The sequence below is a fragment of the Phoca vitulina genome, unplaced genomic scaffold, assembly GCF_004348235.1.
Source record: "Phoca vitulina isolate PV1807 unplaced genomic scaffold, GSC_HSeal_1.0 scaffold10, whole genome shotgun sequence".
Lineage (NCBI taxonomy): Eukaryota > Metazoa > Chordata > Mammalia > Carnivora > Phocidae > Phoca > Phoca vitulina.
Window position 1 is genome coordinate 4,716,733 of NW_022589713.1, and position 19,156 is coordinate 4,735,888.

A 19,156-nucleotide genomic window follows, 5' to 3' on the forward strand; every position below is an offset into this window, starting at 1 on the left:
AGAAATACCAATGTTTTAACTTTGCACTGGGAAAAAGAAAAGCAAGCATACTGCAAAGTTCTTTAGCACTGTCTACAGTCGACCAGGCAGACACCTGAGAGGCAAACAAAACTCCTCTTTCTCACCAAGTCCTCAAGACTCCATGCTCCAAATATCCCTCAAGTCCTTGCTCTTAGGCCCTCTCTCGGTTTCCCAACATGTGTGGCTATGTTACTGTCATGGCGTCAAATCTTTCACCACCTTCACCTCCTCTCTAATGCGAACAGCATGCTGTCGTGTCCCCGACCACCATGGCCATCCCCTACTGGATCGCTCAAGGTTTCCACACAGCCTTCAGGAAACCGTGAAAACGCCTCAGCAGAGCACAGAAAGGCCAACACCATCTGTTCTCACCCTCGCCTTCGATGATTCTCCCTGGGCTCCAGTGCGACCCATACCTGTGCATTTCAGTGACCCATACCTGCTCTAGGATTCCTCCGAGCACACACTGTGGATGTTTCACCAGCCGCCACTGACCCCTGAAGACCAACAGCCACCAAATGCTCTAGAACCCAGGCATCTTGCAGAATAGGAGGCTCCACAAGTGTGGGCTGAAGTGAGCAATTCTTTATAAAGAAAAGAACTTACTAGGGACACACCACTGATAAGCACTCACACCCAGCATCAGAATGATCTCGTCCCTGCCTGCTTGCCTATAATGTCTTCTTAGTGTTATTTATCAGCCTGAGTCACTATAAAGGGGACCAGATGTTGCACTGTTCAATCCACAAAGCTGAATATTGAGCATGTTCTGACCTCACCCTACACTAAATATCCCATCACCTCTGGCTACAATTTTTCATTAGGGAAAAGTACAATGAAGGTAGTCTTCATTATGCCACACTGAACAATGTCATGCTTCGTCAGTAATCACTGATTTAAACACCAGTCATTTGCTTTATTCAACATTTAGCATTTTCTTACAACTGGAAACTCTTTTTTGGGGCAGCACATTAAGTAGTTATCACTTTAGAGTCACTTGGAGACCAAATGCTAGAAGCTCAGCAAAGAGGCATTACATAATGAGATGAGCTTTGCAAATCTGAGCATTCTGAATTTTTATAAAACGCTATATCTAAAATGAGTGTTTCAAACTAAATTGAATAAACTTTTGTAATATGTTTCTATGATACAGACATTGGATTATCATGGAGAAGCTGAACATTCCTAGCTGAAATACATTATAACAGAGATCAAGTATCACATAGGTAGCTATCCAGATTACAACACTGCCTTTTAAGGCACCTGGATGGCTCAGTCAGTTAAGCATCTGACTCTTGATTTCGGCTCAGGTCATGATCTCAGGATTGTGAGATTAAGCCCTGTGTTGGGCTCCCTTCCTCTCCCTCTGCTCCTCCAACCACCCGCTCTCTCTCTCTCTCTGAAATAAATAAATAACATTTTGAAAAAGAAAAAACACTGCCTTTTAAATAAAAACAAAGTAAAAATATAAAAAATGTTTCTTTCTTTATCTTTTAATGGAGGTTAAGAATTTTGAGTTTTGTTTTAAAAATAAGAAATAAACAAAAATGTCCAGAATAGTGTCTTACTATAAGCCAGTATAGAAATGAAAACTTTTTAATAAAATCATAAAAGACTTAAATTTTGTAAAAGATTGAAATTAAAATCATAAAATTTTAATCTATAAATAAAATGAGTTATTCCAGGGTTAACCACATACAGATTTTTTTCAATCCCCATTTAATAAATAAATAATTGAGGGGGTGAGTTTTAGCAACCTGCTCAAGATTAACCAACTACCAAAAGGAGAATCAACTGTTCGACCCCAGGCCCCTTGTGAACCACGCTGATACACAAGTCATGCTGTCAGGGCTCAAAGACCATAAGGACCCAAAGCACATGCTTTGTGCATAAAAACACGCCACTGTGGTTTTCAGAAAACATACCCTCATTAAAATCATGACTTACATTTTATAGTTATCAAAACAGTAATAATTCTTGATAGCTGTGTATCTAATACAGAGCTATGTTTTTATATATCAACCCAAGTACAAGTTAAAATGAAAGAGACTCATTCTGAAATCTGAATACCTTTCAAAGAGGGACACATCATTGAAGGCTCTTGTTCTGAGCTCTTCACCGAAGGAGAAAAGAGATTTTCATTTATCTTACCGAAACTGGCAAGACTGGTACCAAAAGGACCAGTAGGCTGAACACAAGCAACAACCCAGCTTCTAAACAAGGATTTCCAAGTGGTGGTACATGCCACCACCCACACACCATGGCCCCAGTGTTCCCGAAGGCCCAGTGGGTCCTCTGAACATGTATTTTTTTTTTTTTTTTAAAGATTTTATTTATTTATTTGACAGAGAGAGACACAGCGAGAGAGGGAACACAAGCAGGGGGAGTGGGAGAGGGAGACGCAGGCTTCCCGCTGAGCAGAGAGCCCGATGTGGGGCTCGATCCCAGGACCCTGAGATCATGACCTGAGCTGAAGGCAGACGCTTAATGACTGAGCCACCCAGGCGCCCTGAACATGTATTTTTAAGTATCCATTTCAGTCTCAAGATTGACAGGATTCTTGGGGCATCTGGGCGGCTCAGTCGTTGAGCGTCTGCCTTCGGCTCAGGTCATGATCCCAGGGTCCTGGGATCGAGCCCCACATCAGGCTCCCTGCTCAGCGGGAAGTCTGCGTCTCCCTCTCCCACTCCCCGTGCTTGTGTTCCCTCTCTCGCTGTGTCTCTCTCTGTCAAATAAATAAATAAAATCTTTAAAAAAAAAAAAAAAATGACAGGATTCTTCCTGAGGCAGAATCTGGCTTCTGAAGTTGTGCCACTATCACGGAAATTTGAAGATCTCATTGATCTGACCACAAACTCCAGCTCTCGGAAGTAGCCCCAACTCACATGCTAACCTGTTCAGCATGAATGTTCCATCTTATAAGTTCAAAAGGAAGATCTACCTGCACACGGTGATGGAGCTAGCAGGCATGAACATGTTATCATTCCTGGCTGCTTGGCTCTGCCCTCATGTGACAAGTAAGCAAGGTCCAGATTTGCAAGATACATCCAGATACCCCCCCCAGGACAGATCCAATTTTTGTGGGCCCTAGAGCTTGTACAGTATGCAGGCCCACCAAGAAAGAAATTAGGCACAAAAGCAAATATTTAAGAGGTACCTTTGCAAGTGAGAAGCCTTGAAGCTTAGGCTTCATTAATTATACGGTAAAGCCACCTTTGACCCAACTGTATAAAATTGCCAAAATTCAACCATTTTGATCTACCAAAAGAGCAACTTAGGATGGCTCAATGTATCACACTGATGGCACAGGGCTCCTGCATGGGCTCTGTAGTTCACGCAGAAGAATGTAACAGGTCACTACTGGTATACGCTTATTAAAACTAATAAGGAAAATTCCCCTCTAATAGTGCTTATGGAATGTTAAGTAGGGAAAACCTAAGAAAACCATTATGGTCACTATGACTACATTTTCAAAATAATATTTACGTAGATGAACAAAAAATATGAAAATGTAAACAAAAATAATTTTTGTATTTGAATAGTACTACCATGAGTTATTTTCCCTCACAACTAAAGGTTGTTCTATTAACCGTATAATTTAAAAGGAAGAAGAAGAGGACACGTGTGAGGAGAGGAAGAGTCAGCGACACAGAAGGGAGGGAGAGACCTCAGATGTAACTGTCTGTGGTGACAATTTATTACACACTTGCCATCCGTCTAATACATCAACAACCCGAAACGTATCTTAAAATTTATTTCAAGGGATCAAGATAAAAGCCAACTGAATCAATGAGAGACCTCATACTTCTAAAGGTCTTCCCTCTGAGATCACATAGATGTTTGTTAGTAAGGAAGGTCTTGGCATGACCAAAGGCCAACTAAGGTGAACTTACTTTTTGCTTGCCTCACAGACATCTGTAATGTTGGAGAAAAGATGGTGACTCTCTGTTTTGGTCATTGTATCACTCAGTTCTTTAGAATTTTTAAACATTCGTATCAAGATCTCCAAACTGAGTAAATAGGAATGTTCAGAGGATATGACTTCAAAGATAGCCTGGTATGAAGGAAAAAGAAATGTATTATTAATTATTGTAATTGAAGAACTAAATAAAGTTTTCATAATTCTCCTATAAAAACAACATATCTTAAAAAGCACAGAAAGATAAGCATGAAGAAAAATGCATCACCAAACTACTGTCTTTTTTATCTAAGGCACATACACCCAAACCTCAGGAAGTAGAGTCAGTCACTGCCCACAGTGTAAAAATGAAAAAGTGAAAGCATTTAGATGACTTGAGATTGCATCCTGAGGTCATGCTTTGTCAAGGGGTAGAATCTATGGAAGGAAAGCTTAGGGCATGTCATAAAATCTCAGTGTGACATTAATTAACCTTTGGGGTCATCTCCTCCAGGCCTGTTTTCAAAGTCTGCTGCTCTGGGACACTAAGGATTTATAGACACCACTTGGGATTCCAAGAAAATTTCTTACAAATATATTTCTTTGCTCTCCTCTTACGCAGGCTCCTTCTCTCCCCATATTTTAATCCAACAAATTTGCAGTCAATTACAGCAAAGAGTCAGGGTATACTAGAAGACCATGACTGTATCTACCCTCAAAAGGTTCTCATCAGCCACAGGAATTCTTTTATATTAAACTCATACAACTGAAAGTAATTCTGTTCATTCAACAAGACACCCTTTCTGCTCCCGTCAGTTTCTCAAGAAAGAGTGAATCAGGACCCTCTGCAGAAATGCTTGGTGTCAAGGCACACAGTCGTTGACCTGATAAGTGTTCATTAATGATAAAAAGCCAACCCACATATGTGGGTAGGCACCAACGCCCTGTGTAAAGAATTCATCTAGCTCCTTAACAAAATCACCTTCAGATCCTCCAAGAATGGCAACACAGGGATTCCTCCTCAGGTCGGGGTGGTAAATATCCTCGCAGGCCTGAGATTCAGATCCTTCCTAGAGATCTCCCTGGTAACACTGCCATCATCACCTTGGCCTCCAGGCATGTCTCCTCAAGCCCTTGGCCCAAAAGGCCCAGAAGATTCTTGCCGTAAGTCCCTGTGCTATGGCTGAAGCTGGGTGAGAGCAGGCGGACACAGGCAAGTGGACGCCCAGCTGCTGGTAAGTGGACCATATTCTGTAGGTCAGGTTAATGGGGCTGGTCTCAATGTTCATCTCCCTTTTCAGCATCTATAAGCTTTAAAGGAAGTCTTACTTAAAGGTGCTGGTCTAGCCTCAGTTGTGTTCCAGGGACTTAAGTGATATAACCTTCTAATGAGTATGGAGTAAGAACATGAAGAGTCTCACTTGACCTGTATCTTGTATAATTCTATTCAATCGATACAATTATCCCTGGGAAATGTAGTGTAAACTGAAGAAAACTGTCGCTTCCTGACCAAAAATAGTGGATGTCATGTTGTTAATAGATATGGTACCCTGAATGACAAAATATTTTCAAAAGCAAAGGCTTTTGTAATCACATGCAAAATACTAAGATTTAAACAAAAAGATTACATGAACTATACAGAATAGATCACAGGAAAAGATGATTAAGTGGTAGTTTAATATAATAGGTTTAATGTAATAACTGTTAAAACATCCTACAATACAGCTATCAACTACTTAAAAGCAAACTGGGTTAAACTTTCTAAAAATAGCTATATAGGAATCAAAAGGAACCATAAAGTTAGATTTGCTGCTGTCATTAGTTTTTTTTATATCACAAATCTGAATATTTTCAAAATATAAAGGAAATAAATAGGTTCAAATAGAAAAGGTTTAAAAGAACACATATGTTCAAATGGGGTTAGGACCCTGGAGTAGCTCTTGAATTTGTCCACAAACATTATTTATGCTGCAATGTTAATAATAAAGAAAAAAACATATCACCTACTGTCCAAAATTTGGACAACAGATTTTTTTAAGCTGGTATTTATACAGTGGAATACTATATAGTGGTTTGAATGAATGACCTAGATTAATATACATTAACATGGATAAATCCCAAAAATAGTGCTGAATATCAAAAGTAAACAAAAAATATGTTCAGAATCATCACTTATCTACATTTTAACACTCACATATGCACACAAATATATGTACATAAATATATGTAATACATGATTTAAAAACACAGATTGAGGGGCGCCTGGGTGGCTCAGTCAGTTAAGTGTCTGCCTTCGGCTCAGGTCATGATCCCAGGGTCCTGGGATCAAGTCCCGCATCGGGGTCCCTGCTTAGCAGAGTCTGCTTCTCCCTCTGCTCCCCTCCCACCACTTGTGCATTCTTTCTCTCTCTGCGCACTCTCTCTCTCTCTCGCTCGCTCTCAAATAAATAAATAAATAAAATCTTAAGAAAAAAAACACAGATTGGATAGGCACACATCAATTCATAATTATAGCTGACTCTGGGGAGGAGAGGAAGGAAATGGCACCAAGGAGAGTGTAGGGATTCTACTTTATTGAAAGTCTTGTTTTCTTTAAAAAATATAAGGAAAAAATTATAAATGTAATACATTTGTTAATTTTCCGTGATGGGTACACCAATGTTATATACTATTCTGGTTTTTTTAAACTTAAAAAAAATGACACTATAATGTCCCCTTGTATTTTTGTGTTAGTTCATGCCAATAAAATAAAAATACAGTGCATATCCTTTGTGCAGTTTATATGCATGTATATACATAAACATAGTAATATGCATATAACAGGAGAAAAGTGTTGAGAACTTCACTATATTATTACAATGAGTAATTTCCTTAAACTGCATTTATTTAAATTTCAAGTTGTAAAATCCTATTACTATCTGTTTTACTTTTTATTAAGTAAACCTTTATTTTGGTATAATTTTAGATTTATAGGAATCTTGCAAAGAGGGTTTGGAGCTCCTGTGTTTCCTTCATCCAGCTTCCCCTAACCAGGGCACATGACATAACCACGGTCCATTACATTTTATCTGCAGACACATGTACGTACTTTACTCAGATTACACCAGTTTTCCCACTAATATCCTGTTTCAATCCAGGATCTAATATCTCTTTCATTTTTCAACATATTTCTTCCAGTTTAAATACCTCGACTAGGTGTTGTTTAAGCTAAAATGACATTAAGGTATTTTAAGTTTTCTTTCCTGGGTTCTTATGTGTAGTTTTATTTGACAATGAACACATACCTCTTACGCAAAAAGAACAAAATGAATACGTTTTCAAAGGAAAACACTGAACCAGTGCACACAGTAGGTGAAAGCACACACTCTCTTCAGAACTCTAAAGTATCTGCTCAGTAGAAAACATACCTCCTGTCTCTTTCTTTCCTCCTGGCTAACTGTCTGTGATAATCCATTTCTTTTCACCTAGAGGAAAAAGCAAAATAAAATTGAGCTCATTTACTTCAACAATTTATTATGTAAGGCATAACTCCATGCTCTTTGAGAAATGAATTTTAGGAAATTATGCAAAATGTGTGAATTCAGCACATATTAATTTTTGGGTCCCTCATAGAATATTTACTCACATTAATAAATTAGCATCAACACAAAAGAACTGCAAAGTGTGTGAATTCAGCACATATTAATTTTTGGGTCCCTCATAGAATATTTAATCACATTAATAAATTAGCATCCACACAAAAGAACTGCAAAGTGTCTAGAACACTATCCCATCAGGTTGTGCTAATCTATTCTAGTCTTAGGTCTAGATATTCCTAAAATGCTTATCAAATTAATTTCCCAAATCACAAATGAAGAAATCTAACAATAAAGAAAGTGAAGCCACCCATCTGAGAGTTTACTGCCCAGGATCCCACACTGAAAAAATAACTTTAATACTATTTTTCACCAACACTCCATGGAATACCCATGCTCTTCATAGAAACCCAATCAAGAAACAAAGAAAACAAAGTCTCCCCTGCCCCAATTTCAGCATTATTTTCAGCACATTGAAATTTGACAAAGAAGGGAATGCCTGGGTGGCTCAGTCCATTGAGCAGGGGAAGGACCCTTGATTTCTGCTCAGGTCATGATCTCAGGGTCCTGAGATAGAGCCCTGCATCAGACTCTGCGCTCAGCCGGGAGTCTACTTGAGATTCTCCCTCTCCCTTTCCCTCTGCCTCCCACCCTGGCTCACATGCTCTCTCTCGCTCTCTAAAAATTAATTAATTAATTAATTAATTAGACAAAGAAGGATATTAACCTGATATTCTTTGGAGAAGCAACAGTACCCACAAGAACCAAAGCACCAGTACTGTACTTGGAGTAATGCAGTTGCATTGTTAGCTAAATCACTGCAATCTCTACCTAAATTACCATGCACTTTTTATTTGATTACTGCAGTTTCTACCATGATTCATTCAGCTTCTTTTTTTTCTTAAGATTTTATTTATTTATTTGACAGAGAGAGAGAGACAGTGAGAGAGGGAACACAAGCAGGGGGAGTGGGAGAGGGAGAAGCAGACTCCCCGCTGAGCAGGGAGCCCGATGCAGGGCTCGATCCCAGGACCCTGGGATCATGACCTGAGCCAAGGCAGACGTCCAATCAACTGAGCCACCCAGGCGTCCCACAGGATTCAGCTTCTAACCCAGCTGAACCATGAACTCCGTGAACACAGGGCCCCGTGGTGGCTTCTGGTATACCTGGCACTGAGTCTGGCACGTGAAAGATACTCATGTTTTTCAGCTAAAGATTAAATTAGCAAAAGGTAAGGCATACATAAAATATTGACCAATTAAATTCTGTGCTTAACAGAAAGAACAGCAAGAAAGGAGAGTATCCTCCCTTTTTGTGAGAAACTAATAGCGATAAAATATAACACAAGTCTTCAAACATTTATAAAAAGCACAACGATTTGATATCCCCCATCCTCCATTTAAAAATAAATATGCTTCCCATAACAGCTGGAGATTATTCTTCTTTATCCTTAAAAATCACATTTCTATGTCAATTTTCCCCCAAAATTTCCTAACGTAATTCTGTGTGGTAGGGTATCTTATTAATCACCCTAGCATACTTTGATGCAAAAATACATTTTTCAATTTAATTTTCTAAAATTTCCTGTGACCATTGAGCTTTAAGTATAAAAGAGACTCTTCTGGATTATATAATCACCACAAATATCATTAATAACCTATGATCAAAATAACACAATAACTGCCAATTTTAATGCATTAGGCCCTAAAAGTAAAATTTACTGAGAATGCAATTCTTAGTAAGGTGGGGGGGTTATAGTGGCTTCATTAAAAGAGGCTTCACTGAAACCAATATTTTAAATTGACCCTCCGTATCTTGTACCCCAGTGGAATGACACCTTGGAACAAGGCACCACACTAAGATTTGAGATGGGTAAGAGGAACACCTTTCTTTAGTAAAATTGCAAAAAGGGCAACTGTGAGAGAGAAGATCGGAAAAAACCCTGGGGTAACATTAGCACACGTAGTCTCAATTTTAGAAAGGGGAGGATACCTGGAACATAAAGATCTAAAAAAATGGATCCTTAAAAGATCTAAAAAAAAGGGCACCTGGGTGGCTCAGTCGTTAAGCGTCTGCCTTCGGCTCAGGTCATGATCCCGGGGTCCCGGGATCGAGTCCCACATCGGGCTCCCTGCTCGGCGGGAAGCCTGCTTCTCCCTCTCCCACTCCCCCTGCTTGTGTTCCTGCTCTCGCTATCTCTCTCTCTGTCAAATAAATAAAATCTTTAAAAAAAAAAAATCTAAAAAAATGGATCCCTGTCCACTTCGCATGGTCTTCATGAATCCCCGGTGGTGTAAACCTTAGCGTGAAAACTGTGGGGGCATAGTCCGCTACATTGTGCTGTCACGGAAATGAAGACACATGTTATGGTCTCTAACCTGACTTTTGGAAAAGGATAGAAAGCAGTAGAGTAGTGTAGAAAGAGTCCTAAATCGGTGGTAAAATCAGCGATCACTTATGGAACATTCACTGTGTGCCTGGATGTGTCATAAGCATTTTATACCCCCTTTCCCATTGAATCCTCCTAAAAACTCAAGAAAGTCAATACTATCCTTATCTCCAATTCAGGTGGGGATAACAAGTGAGGCTTAACATCTAAGAGCACACAGCTAACAGGTAGCGAGGGCATAATCTGCATCCATGCCTGTCTAACTCCAGAGCTCATACTCTCTCTCTTTTATTTAAGATTTATTTATTTATTTTAGAGAGAGAGAGCAGAGACAGGGACAGAGGGAGAGGGAGAGAGAGTCCTAAGCAGACTCCACACTGAGCGCAGAACCCCATGCAGGGCCCAATCCCATGACCCTGAGACTATGACCTGAGCTGAAACCAGGAGTCGGACCCACAACCAGCTGCACCACTCAGGCGCCCCAGGTGACTGAGGGACCCCTGCTTTCTGTGAGAGGCAGCCCATTTCTAGGGTTGGGCAATCATCACTAAACTCCTTCTAATGCCAGGCCCGTATCAAGTCTCCATATGTTCTTTTTCATCCACCCATATTGTGGAATGTTCTTAGCCTTACCCACCATCCTGACCCGGGGTCAGCCTGTCAGCAAGAATTCATGGCTAAAAAGGCTTCTTCATCCATTTTAATAAGGGGGGAGACCGGCCAGAAGAATGAAACTGTTCAGCACTACTCCCGTATGGTTAACCCTGAGCAGGAATTTCACAGGATTTCCTTCCTGACACATAGTCCTGGCAGATCGATATCCAGGCGCCATGCCCACAATCTCCACAGGTGAGATCACCAGCAAGAATTTCCACGCACTGGCCTTGTCATCCAGAATTACTAGTAAGTTCAGACCCAGAAATCTTCAGGGAAAGAGAATGAACCATTTGGACTTAGAGACCTACACAGGTGACAGCTAGTTTACTGAGGGATTAAGAGTACTTTATCCCATTAAGAAGGAAAAAAAAAAAAATCCCCAGACAAAACAGTTTCTCTTTTGAGGGGGGAAAAAATGTAGTTTTGAAAAAGGCAAAGTGCTAGCTCCCAGAATTATCATATTTCATTAATACTAGTACAAACAATGATAAAATACTCCTTTAACCAAAAAGTCATCAGTAAGAAACCAGCAACCCATACAAAACTACTGAGACAGAAAAGAAAAAGATTCCAGGGAACATTCTTGGATCATAACTAAGAAACCTGAAGTGCAGCACACTGGAGGAGGCTGCAAGTTTGCTGCGGAGAGTTATGACAGATCAGCCCCTCCTGGCTGACGGCCAGGCCACGGCTCCAGGGCCCGTCCTTCTCTCTTGGCCCTTCTGTCCCCTGGACAGGGCAGGCTGGACAGCTTCTCCCTCCTGAGTCAAGAGGAATCATTATGTCCCCCTGAGACTTCTTTCCACATTCAACTCGAAATTAAGTAGTACCTGAGAGCAGGTGCCTGGATGGAGAAGGTCATGAACAGGCCAGATGCTTTCAGAGACTGAGCAGTTTGGAGAAATGAAACCAGAGAAAGAGAGGGCGAGAAGGATATCAAAGGAGGCCCCCATGGAGACTGGTGACAAGGCAGAGAACAGACTATTAGGGTAGAATGAACACACTGGAGCAAAATATCAAGCAGAAAGAAACGAGGAAGGAAAGGAGGGATGGAGGATGGAAAAGGAAGGAAAAAAAGGAGAATGTGCGCCAAGTTTTAAATAGCAAATACCTCTAAGGGCACCTGGGTGGCTTAGTTGGTTAAGCATCCGGCTCTTGATTTCGGCTCAGGTTGTGATCTCAGGGTCGTGAGATCCAGCTCCATGTTGGGCTACATGCTGAACTTGAAGCCTGCTTAAGATTCTCTCTCTGCCCCTCCTTCTCTCCCCCCCCCCACCCTCATCCCTGCTTGCAGGCTCACTCTCTCTCTCTCTCTCTCTCTCTCTCAAAAAATAAATAAATAAATAAATAAAGTAAATACCTCTTGAAATTTTCTAATTCAAAAACAGCAAACCTTATCAGTAAACTTAATTCACTGGAAGAATCAGGCTTTCCCCCCCCCCCCAAGAAAAAAAATGTGTGAAAAGCATATGTTTATACCTACAGTTTTAAAATTGACCTGCTTTTTGCAGTTTGCACATTTTTGCTAAGAGAGTCTGAAAGATTATCAAGTTTATCATGCTTCTTCAAGTGTTCCTCTTGTTTCTATGTGTGAAAAAGAAAAAAAAAAATAGTACAGCAGCTTCTAACACCTGATTCCTATTGCTACCCTAAATGAAAAAAATTAAAATTGTATAGGCTCCTTCTGTATTTTAATAACCTCTATTTCATATTGGAAGTTCTGGCTGAGTACAACTGGGAACAGACAGCCAAAGCAGCATGCCTCTAAAGTTCTCTTCTGACTTCACTTGAGCTTTCTTATTCCTCACTGATTTAAATTTTTTATTTAACTATGTCATCAGTAAATAGAACTGCAAAAGAAGTTTAATGAAACACTAAGAGCTGGATTATATTTGGGGTTCTTGATTTTGTATAATCTAACCAGTTCACAAAAGTGTTCAAATCCTACCATGGCAGATTCTAGCCTCTAAGGAGAAAGTACGATGCATGTCATTATCTTCAACATTTTAAGTGGATAAAAATTAATTCAAATAAAACAATAAAACTGAGCCCATATCTATAGTTTTAACATAAGTTAAAAATATAAACATATGTGGCTTATCAAGACAGTGAATGCAGAGAACTCGCTAATGTTACAATAGTTTTACATTCATCATTATAGATTATGTGTGTGTATATATATATATATATGTACTGCTGTAATCAGTATTGAAACTCTTCACTCACGATCTTTGTAATGGATGTATTTTGCATATTCAAATAGGATGGAAATTGACAACTGGCTAAAACTAATAAAGAACAGTACAAGATACTTCATCTATGGGTGTGATATTGTCTAGTTAGACCTAAAATTTTTTAAATTGCTAAAAGGGTAAACTCCCTAAAATATAAAGCCAAAAGTTAATTAGTAGCTACTCCAACTACAATTCATGAGTGGCTCCTCCTTGATACCTTGCAAGGCTGAGCTTCTTAGATGACTACCCTATGAGGGAACAAGCAGGCTTTTGGCACTGAATTCCATTCCTGCATTCAGCGCAGTTACAGGATTTTTCACCTTGCAGAGAATTGTGTCAGGAGATCCATAAACTTTGCACAGTTATTCCTTGGCCTTTGACTTCACTGACTGGAATAGGTTATGAGCCAGTCGGATTCTCTAGGCCCAAACAGAGCCCCGGTACTGACATTTCTACAGAACCTATCTACAGAATAGAGCCAGTCCTATATCTGTGAAGGGAGCTGACATTAATAACACCGTCTCTTGGCCGACCAGATGATCATTTTCCATGGGATATATTCTCAGGCCCTCTGTGAGTTGATACTCTTTCTAGATCAGATGGGTGGCACATTCCTTCCATGTTTCCCCACCAGCCAGGGAAACCAAAAAGGGAGGGCCCCGAAAGACTGACCGTCCGAAAAGGCTCAGAAATATAGCTAGTTAAAAATTAGATCAGATATTTGTAACCCAAGATCACTCTGGCTCCATAAAGCACTAATGTACATGGAATACTCAATTTGAGCTAAGACCTTTAAAATTGCTGGAGTTTACCCACTTGCTGAAAATCAGCTGGTTATTCATGCTTGTTGGTGATTCCCTATTCACAGGCTTTTGTTCTCAAGAGTTCAAAAGTGGTAAAGGAATGAATTGCCAAGTAAAATTATACCATGGGACACAATCACTCCCAGGTCCTTTCTATAGACTTAACACAACTCACATAGCCCCTGAATTACAAATAAGCTAGAGTTCTTTCACTGTAAATAACATGGGAACAGCTGCTCTCCAAGAGTATGTTTGAAGTCCCTAAAATGAAAAATCTGCCAGGATCCAGAAACAGTGTCCTTGTAACCAGGCCTGTAAGCTCTCTCCGGGCCCACTCATCCACGGTGAAAGATCCTGAGAGATCACTCCACCTAAGCTATGAGCTGCCATAGGACACGGCTCTAAAGGATCAGAGATTTGTGTAACCAATGATCAGATAAATGAGATCAAGAGGACAGTGTCACACTTTCAGGAAGGGGTGGGTAAATAGATAAAATACTGTTAAAAAAAACGGGAGAGGTAGAACACAATGGCCCCTTTAATAAAATCATTTTAAAAATATGTCAGCTAACGTGCCAGGGACCTCCTAATTTGTTTGTTCAAAAAACTGATCTCCTCTTTGATCTACAGTAATAATAATTCTGCAATCCTCACCAAAGTTCTTGGATCTTAAGAAGCAGCCAGCCCTCTCGGCCTCCTGGAGGTAACCTCAGGTCTGCGAAATCAATGGCAAACTCAGATAAGGCAGGCAGGGGCTTGAGGTTTTTGCTCCTCTCTGCCCTGCCATCACCTTCTACACACAGAGCCAGGATTCCTGAATGAACCCAAATTATTTCAATACAGATATGAGGCTGAAAGTGCAAACCACAAGCAGATAGGTAATTAAAAGTACAAGAATAAACTGTTGTCCTTTGTACAATTTAGGAGATAAGCATGCATTACTTTATCGCAACCAGCTCTCACTAGCTAGCTATTCATATTACTAGCCAATTCCTGATTCAAAGTTCTTGTCGGTTCTTTAATTATTTCTCAAACTACCGCTGCATCAAATGCTTACCATGCAGCAGAACCTTTTAACAACCCCACAAGGAAGTTGACACTATCCCTTGTTTTACAAATAAAACACAGAACCACAGAAAAGTTAGATCACATTAGCCCTACTAAGTAGTAAAACTGGGATTCAAACCCAGGCCTGCCTTCTCACCCACGCCACCCCTCCGGGCCGGAGGCTGTGAGCTCTTAACCATCCCAGCAGGACTGCCTTCTAACACTTGTGAATCCCTGGGAGTTGTGATCTGTAGCTATTCCCCCCCTAAACTGCAATCCTCCTCCTGAATGCCCCAAACACTTCTCCCACTGGGTTCCCAGCTTCTGAGGCAGTGAAAGCTAAGCTATCAGCAGGGTGCCCTCGCAATTTAACCCATTCATTAGCCCTGACATTACTCCTGCTAAACACATTCCTCCCTTTCACTTCTGGCTCTTACGGGCCTCGTTCCCCTGTAGGGCTACTGAGCCCAGACTCCAATGTACTCATCCTCTTGCTCCCAGATAAGCAAGAGAAACAGCTCTCTTTTATCTATCAACAATTAAGAGAAGAAAATGAAGTTAGCAAAGGCATGAAAAGCTAATGACACAGAGTAGAAAGGATGAAAAGGATGAAAAGGAAACTGGTTTTAGAAGAGACGGACAATCTCTACAAGTATTTAATAGAAGATGAGAAGTTTTAAAAAGTGAACACTTAATAAAATACTGAGGAGCAGTGGTTAATAGTGGTTAATAGGGGAAGAGATTGGGAATGGTGGTAAAATCAAAGCAGATTTCAGTCTTAACTGGTGTGTTTAGTGTTATAATAAGGAGATAATAATATAATATAATAATATAATAATCTGTAATTCAAAAAGATTGTTTTAAAGAACTTAATCACCTTTAAATTTTGAATTTTAAATTGTAAACTGAAGAACACACTAATGACTAACAACAGGGAGTTGGGTAAAAGAACCAAACATCCACTTATTTGATGAAATACAATTTGGGCTTTAGAAAGGTTCTTATGGAAGAAAGTTTAATGACATGAAAAGTCATTTCACAACATGGTAAGAGAAAAAAAAATGTACCACAAAACAGCAGGTTTAATGACATCAAAAGATATTTACAACATTGTTAAGAGGAAAATATGGATAACAAGATAATATTATTGAATTTTTGCTTAAAAAAAAACTCCATATGTACACACCCTCGGAGAAAATGTCTGAAAAGTTCTATACCAAAATGTCAACAGTGATGGGGAGAGGGAGAGATTTCAACTTTTATTGTTTAAGGATGCCAGTAATACCAGCATTTCTTTGTTGTTGCCCACAAGCAAAGCTAGAGACATGGCAGGTGACCACCAGCAGATAAAAGAAGTAAAGTAGCTAAGGAAAGGGAGGCAAGGAGAAAGCAAGATTTCAGTCAAGCCCAAACCACACAGTGGCTTCTGAGGCAGTGAGGAATGAGTGTGAGGCCGGACAGGTGTGCAAATGTGACAGCGATGAGGACTGGGCTAGAGCTGGGGTGACTGAGCATGGCACCCCTGACGCATAGTGAAGGCCTGAGTCGACAAGGGCTGACGAGGGCAGAACAGGGCTGAGGTGCCCCTCTTGCAGGAGAGGAGAACTCTTGTTTGTGAAGGTGGTGCCAACACCTCAGTGGCTATTTCATTTTCATTTGTTGTTTTTGTCAAGTGGCAGATGGAAAGGAACGATCAACTCCCAACCAGTCAGTTACTTAAAACAACACTGACAATAAAGTTAATTTCCTAGATTTGCAATAAAGATCTAACCTGAGCAAGACCTATTCTGGAAAGTTGGGTAAGAAAGCGAACTGATGTTTTCCACTAGATGTACAAAGCATGCAATGGTTTCATCGGACAGGGATTATCGTATCGTATGGAGGAGATCCGAGACACTGGCAAGACTTACCACTGTTGTTCTTCCATTGACCTATACATCAAACTTCACTCAGCCATATTTCATACTTCCCCTGCTTTTATTTCCTACTCTTCTGCCCACCTAGTTTTAGTCATCCTCGCTAGAGAAAGCTTCCCTGACCTTCACGGCTCTCTGTGATTTCTATCTATGTCATTCATTTTGGCACCGTGCCCTACATTCTTGGAGAAACACCATTTAGCGGTTTCATTTCTATTGTCTTCTGAACCAGCTTCTAAGTTCCTGCAGTGCAGGTACTGGGATTCAGACTTGCTTTGTTTGCTACACCCACTACGATGCATGTAATACCAATGACGTTTCAAATCAGACACCAGCGTTTTCCAAACTACAAGTGAATGACACAAAAAAGTCCGTGGATTTCTGGCCAACACCTATTTAAATGTAACAAAACAGAAAAGACAGAAATACCACAGTGTAATGCAAGTATTAAGGGTAACTTCTAACTTTTGTTTGAGATACACACACACACACACACACAAAGATTACAAGGTAAAATGTATTTTTCATTTGCTAAGCTTCTGATCTACACCGTGTTTGCAACATTGACTCCACCATGTGTAATTTTTTTTTTAAAGATTTTATTTATTTATTTATTTGAGAGAAAGAGAGAGAGAGAGAGCATGAGCTCGGAGAGCAGCAGAGGGAGAGGGAGAAGTAGGCTCCCCGCTGAGCAGGGAGCCCGATGCGGGGCTCGATACCAGGACCCTGGGATCATGACCTGAGCTGAAGGCAGACGCTTAACCCACTGAGCCACCCAGGTGCTCCAACCATCATGTGTAAATTTACACTAGATATGTCAGTCATGTTGCTAAACAGTCTCACAGACCCCTACGAGGAAAGTTGTTCTACTCAGGCCTCCACAAAATAAACAACCCAAGGTGGCCACATTTCGCACCATAATGCATCACGGAGGCCAAAACCGATTGGAATAGAGCTAGTTAGGCACCTGGCCAAACAACAAAAAATGGTTAAGTGGCCTATTAAGTGGGGGTAAAGTGCTGAGCTGCCCTGATTGGTTGGATTCTCTCTCAAGAAACTGAACTGGGTAGTTATATATGGAAGCTGACAGGAAAACAGGAGGTGGGGTAGGACCATGCTAGGTAACCGTCCCATAAGTCTAAGTTACAACTCAGAAATGGAGTGTGCAGGAGCTCTCCAGAGAAAAGACAGACACAGCAGAGGGAAAATAAGTTCATGACAAGAAAAGAGCCACCAGGCAGATAGTTGCTGAGACACATTTTCAGCCAAGTACCGGAGAGAAATATCGTTCCTGCTTTTCCAGAGCCCAAGGCTCCATTCTAGGTAATCTCAAAACCCTAACAGAAATAGTTGGAGAGTAACCATATTTAACATCTCATCGTCTCAGCTGCCTTGATACAAGGTAGAAAAATAGTACTGCCGTCGTGCTATTGTCCTGAGGACTACATAAATTGTAGTGAACTCACCTAGTACAACCCCTATGCACAGTAAGTCCTCTGCAAATATTTGGTCAATACTTTAACTGCATGTCAACAAATTAATATCATAATGATCCAATGGCAGGTCCCTGAGCTACAGCTATCCTGCAAGTCAGCCACTGCACTGTGTGCTCCTACTGAGACCTTGAACCCATGAGGATACAGGGGCTCCCTGTTGCTCAGTTGAGCGAACAACAATCCCACTCCTGTGCATATCACTACCTGAAGCAGTTTCCTGCCACTTCAAAATGGGAACCACTCCATTTCTGTGTTATTTCAGTTGGATGGGTGGCAAACCCATCACACCAAAGGGAAAATAATCTGCAATTTCCTTTCACTGGCAACACTACTGCTTCTACAAGAACTATCCGTTGGCTCTATAGTCTTTACCTCTTCAAATAATAGATATTCAGATAATGAATACCGTAATAATCTTAAGACATTAGAGCACAGACTAAAGTAGAAAATTGAGGCTATCAGTACTCTGGATAAATCAACAAAATTTGAGAAACAAATTTTTAAACACAAGTCCAGCATTTAAAGATTCAATAATAATTTTTACAGTGACGACTTCTCAAATCATCATGGAGACAAATCAGTCTGTGGATGTGGCCTTGAGGAACAGTTCCATCATTGGACTAAAGGAGGAGATGCCACAAGGGCACATCTTAAGATGGAGAGGGTAAATACAAGAATCTGATAGATGATTTCCACAATCCAAAGCTCAGTATTATACAGCCTTTTCACACAGTCATTCAGAACTCCTCAAAGTAACAGCCTTCCCTCCTTTTACCTAATTGCACTGTATTCCTACAGAATGCTATCATTCTCGAATGCTGTCCTATTTACCTCCCCAAAAGAAATACCAAGTGAAAAATTAGGTTGCCATTGAATTTGATTTCATAGTAGCCAATACCTACCATAGGCTAACAGTTTTTTTTTTTTTTTAAGATTTTATTTATTTATTTGACAGAGAGAGACACAGTGAGAGAGGGAACACAAGCAGGGGGAGTGGGAGAGGGAGAAGCAGGCTTCCCGCAGAGCAGAGAGCCCGATGCGGGGCTCGATCCCAGGACCCTGGGATCATGACCTGAGCCGAAGGCAGACGCTTAACGACTGAGCCACCCAGGCGCCCCC

At 40.6% G+C, this 19,156-nt stretch overlaps 1 protein-coding gene across 3 annotated transcripts in view; it reads right to left on the reverse strand.

Moving 5' to 3' along the window:
• ARHGEF26 (Rho guanine nucleotide exchange factor 26) overlaps nucleotides 1-19,156 on the reverse strand; it is a 118,386-nt gene that overhangs the window by 83,513 nt on the left and 15,717 nt on the right. For all 3 annotated transcript variants that reach the window (XM_032408408.1, XM_032408407.1, XM_032408409.1), the window contains 2 exons: nucleotides 7,327-7,383; nucleotides 3,915-4,075 (listed from right to left, as the gene is read on the reverse strand). In XM_032408408.1, coding sequence (XP_032264299.1) covers nucleotides 3,915-4,075; nucleotides 7,327-7,383 — 218 coding nt within the window. The remainder of the gene's footprint in view (nucleotides 1-3,914; nucleotides 4,076-7,326; nucleotides 7,384-19,156) is intronic.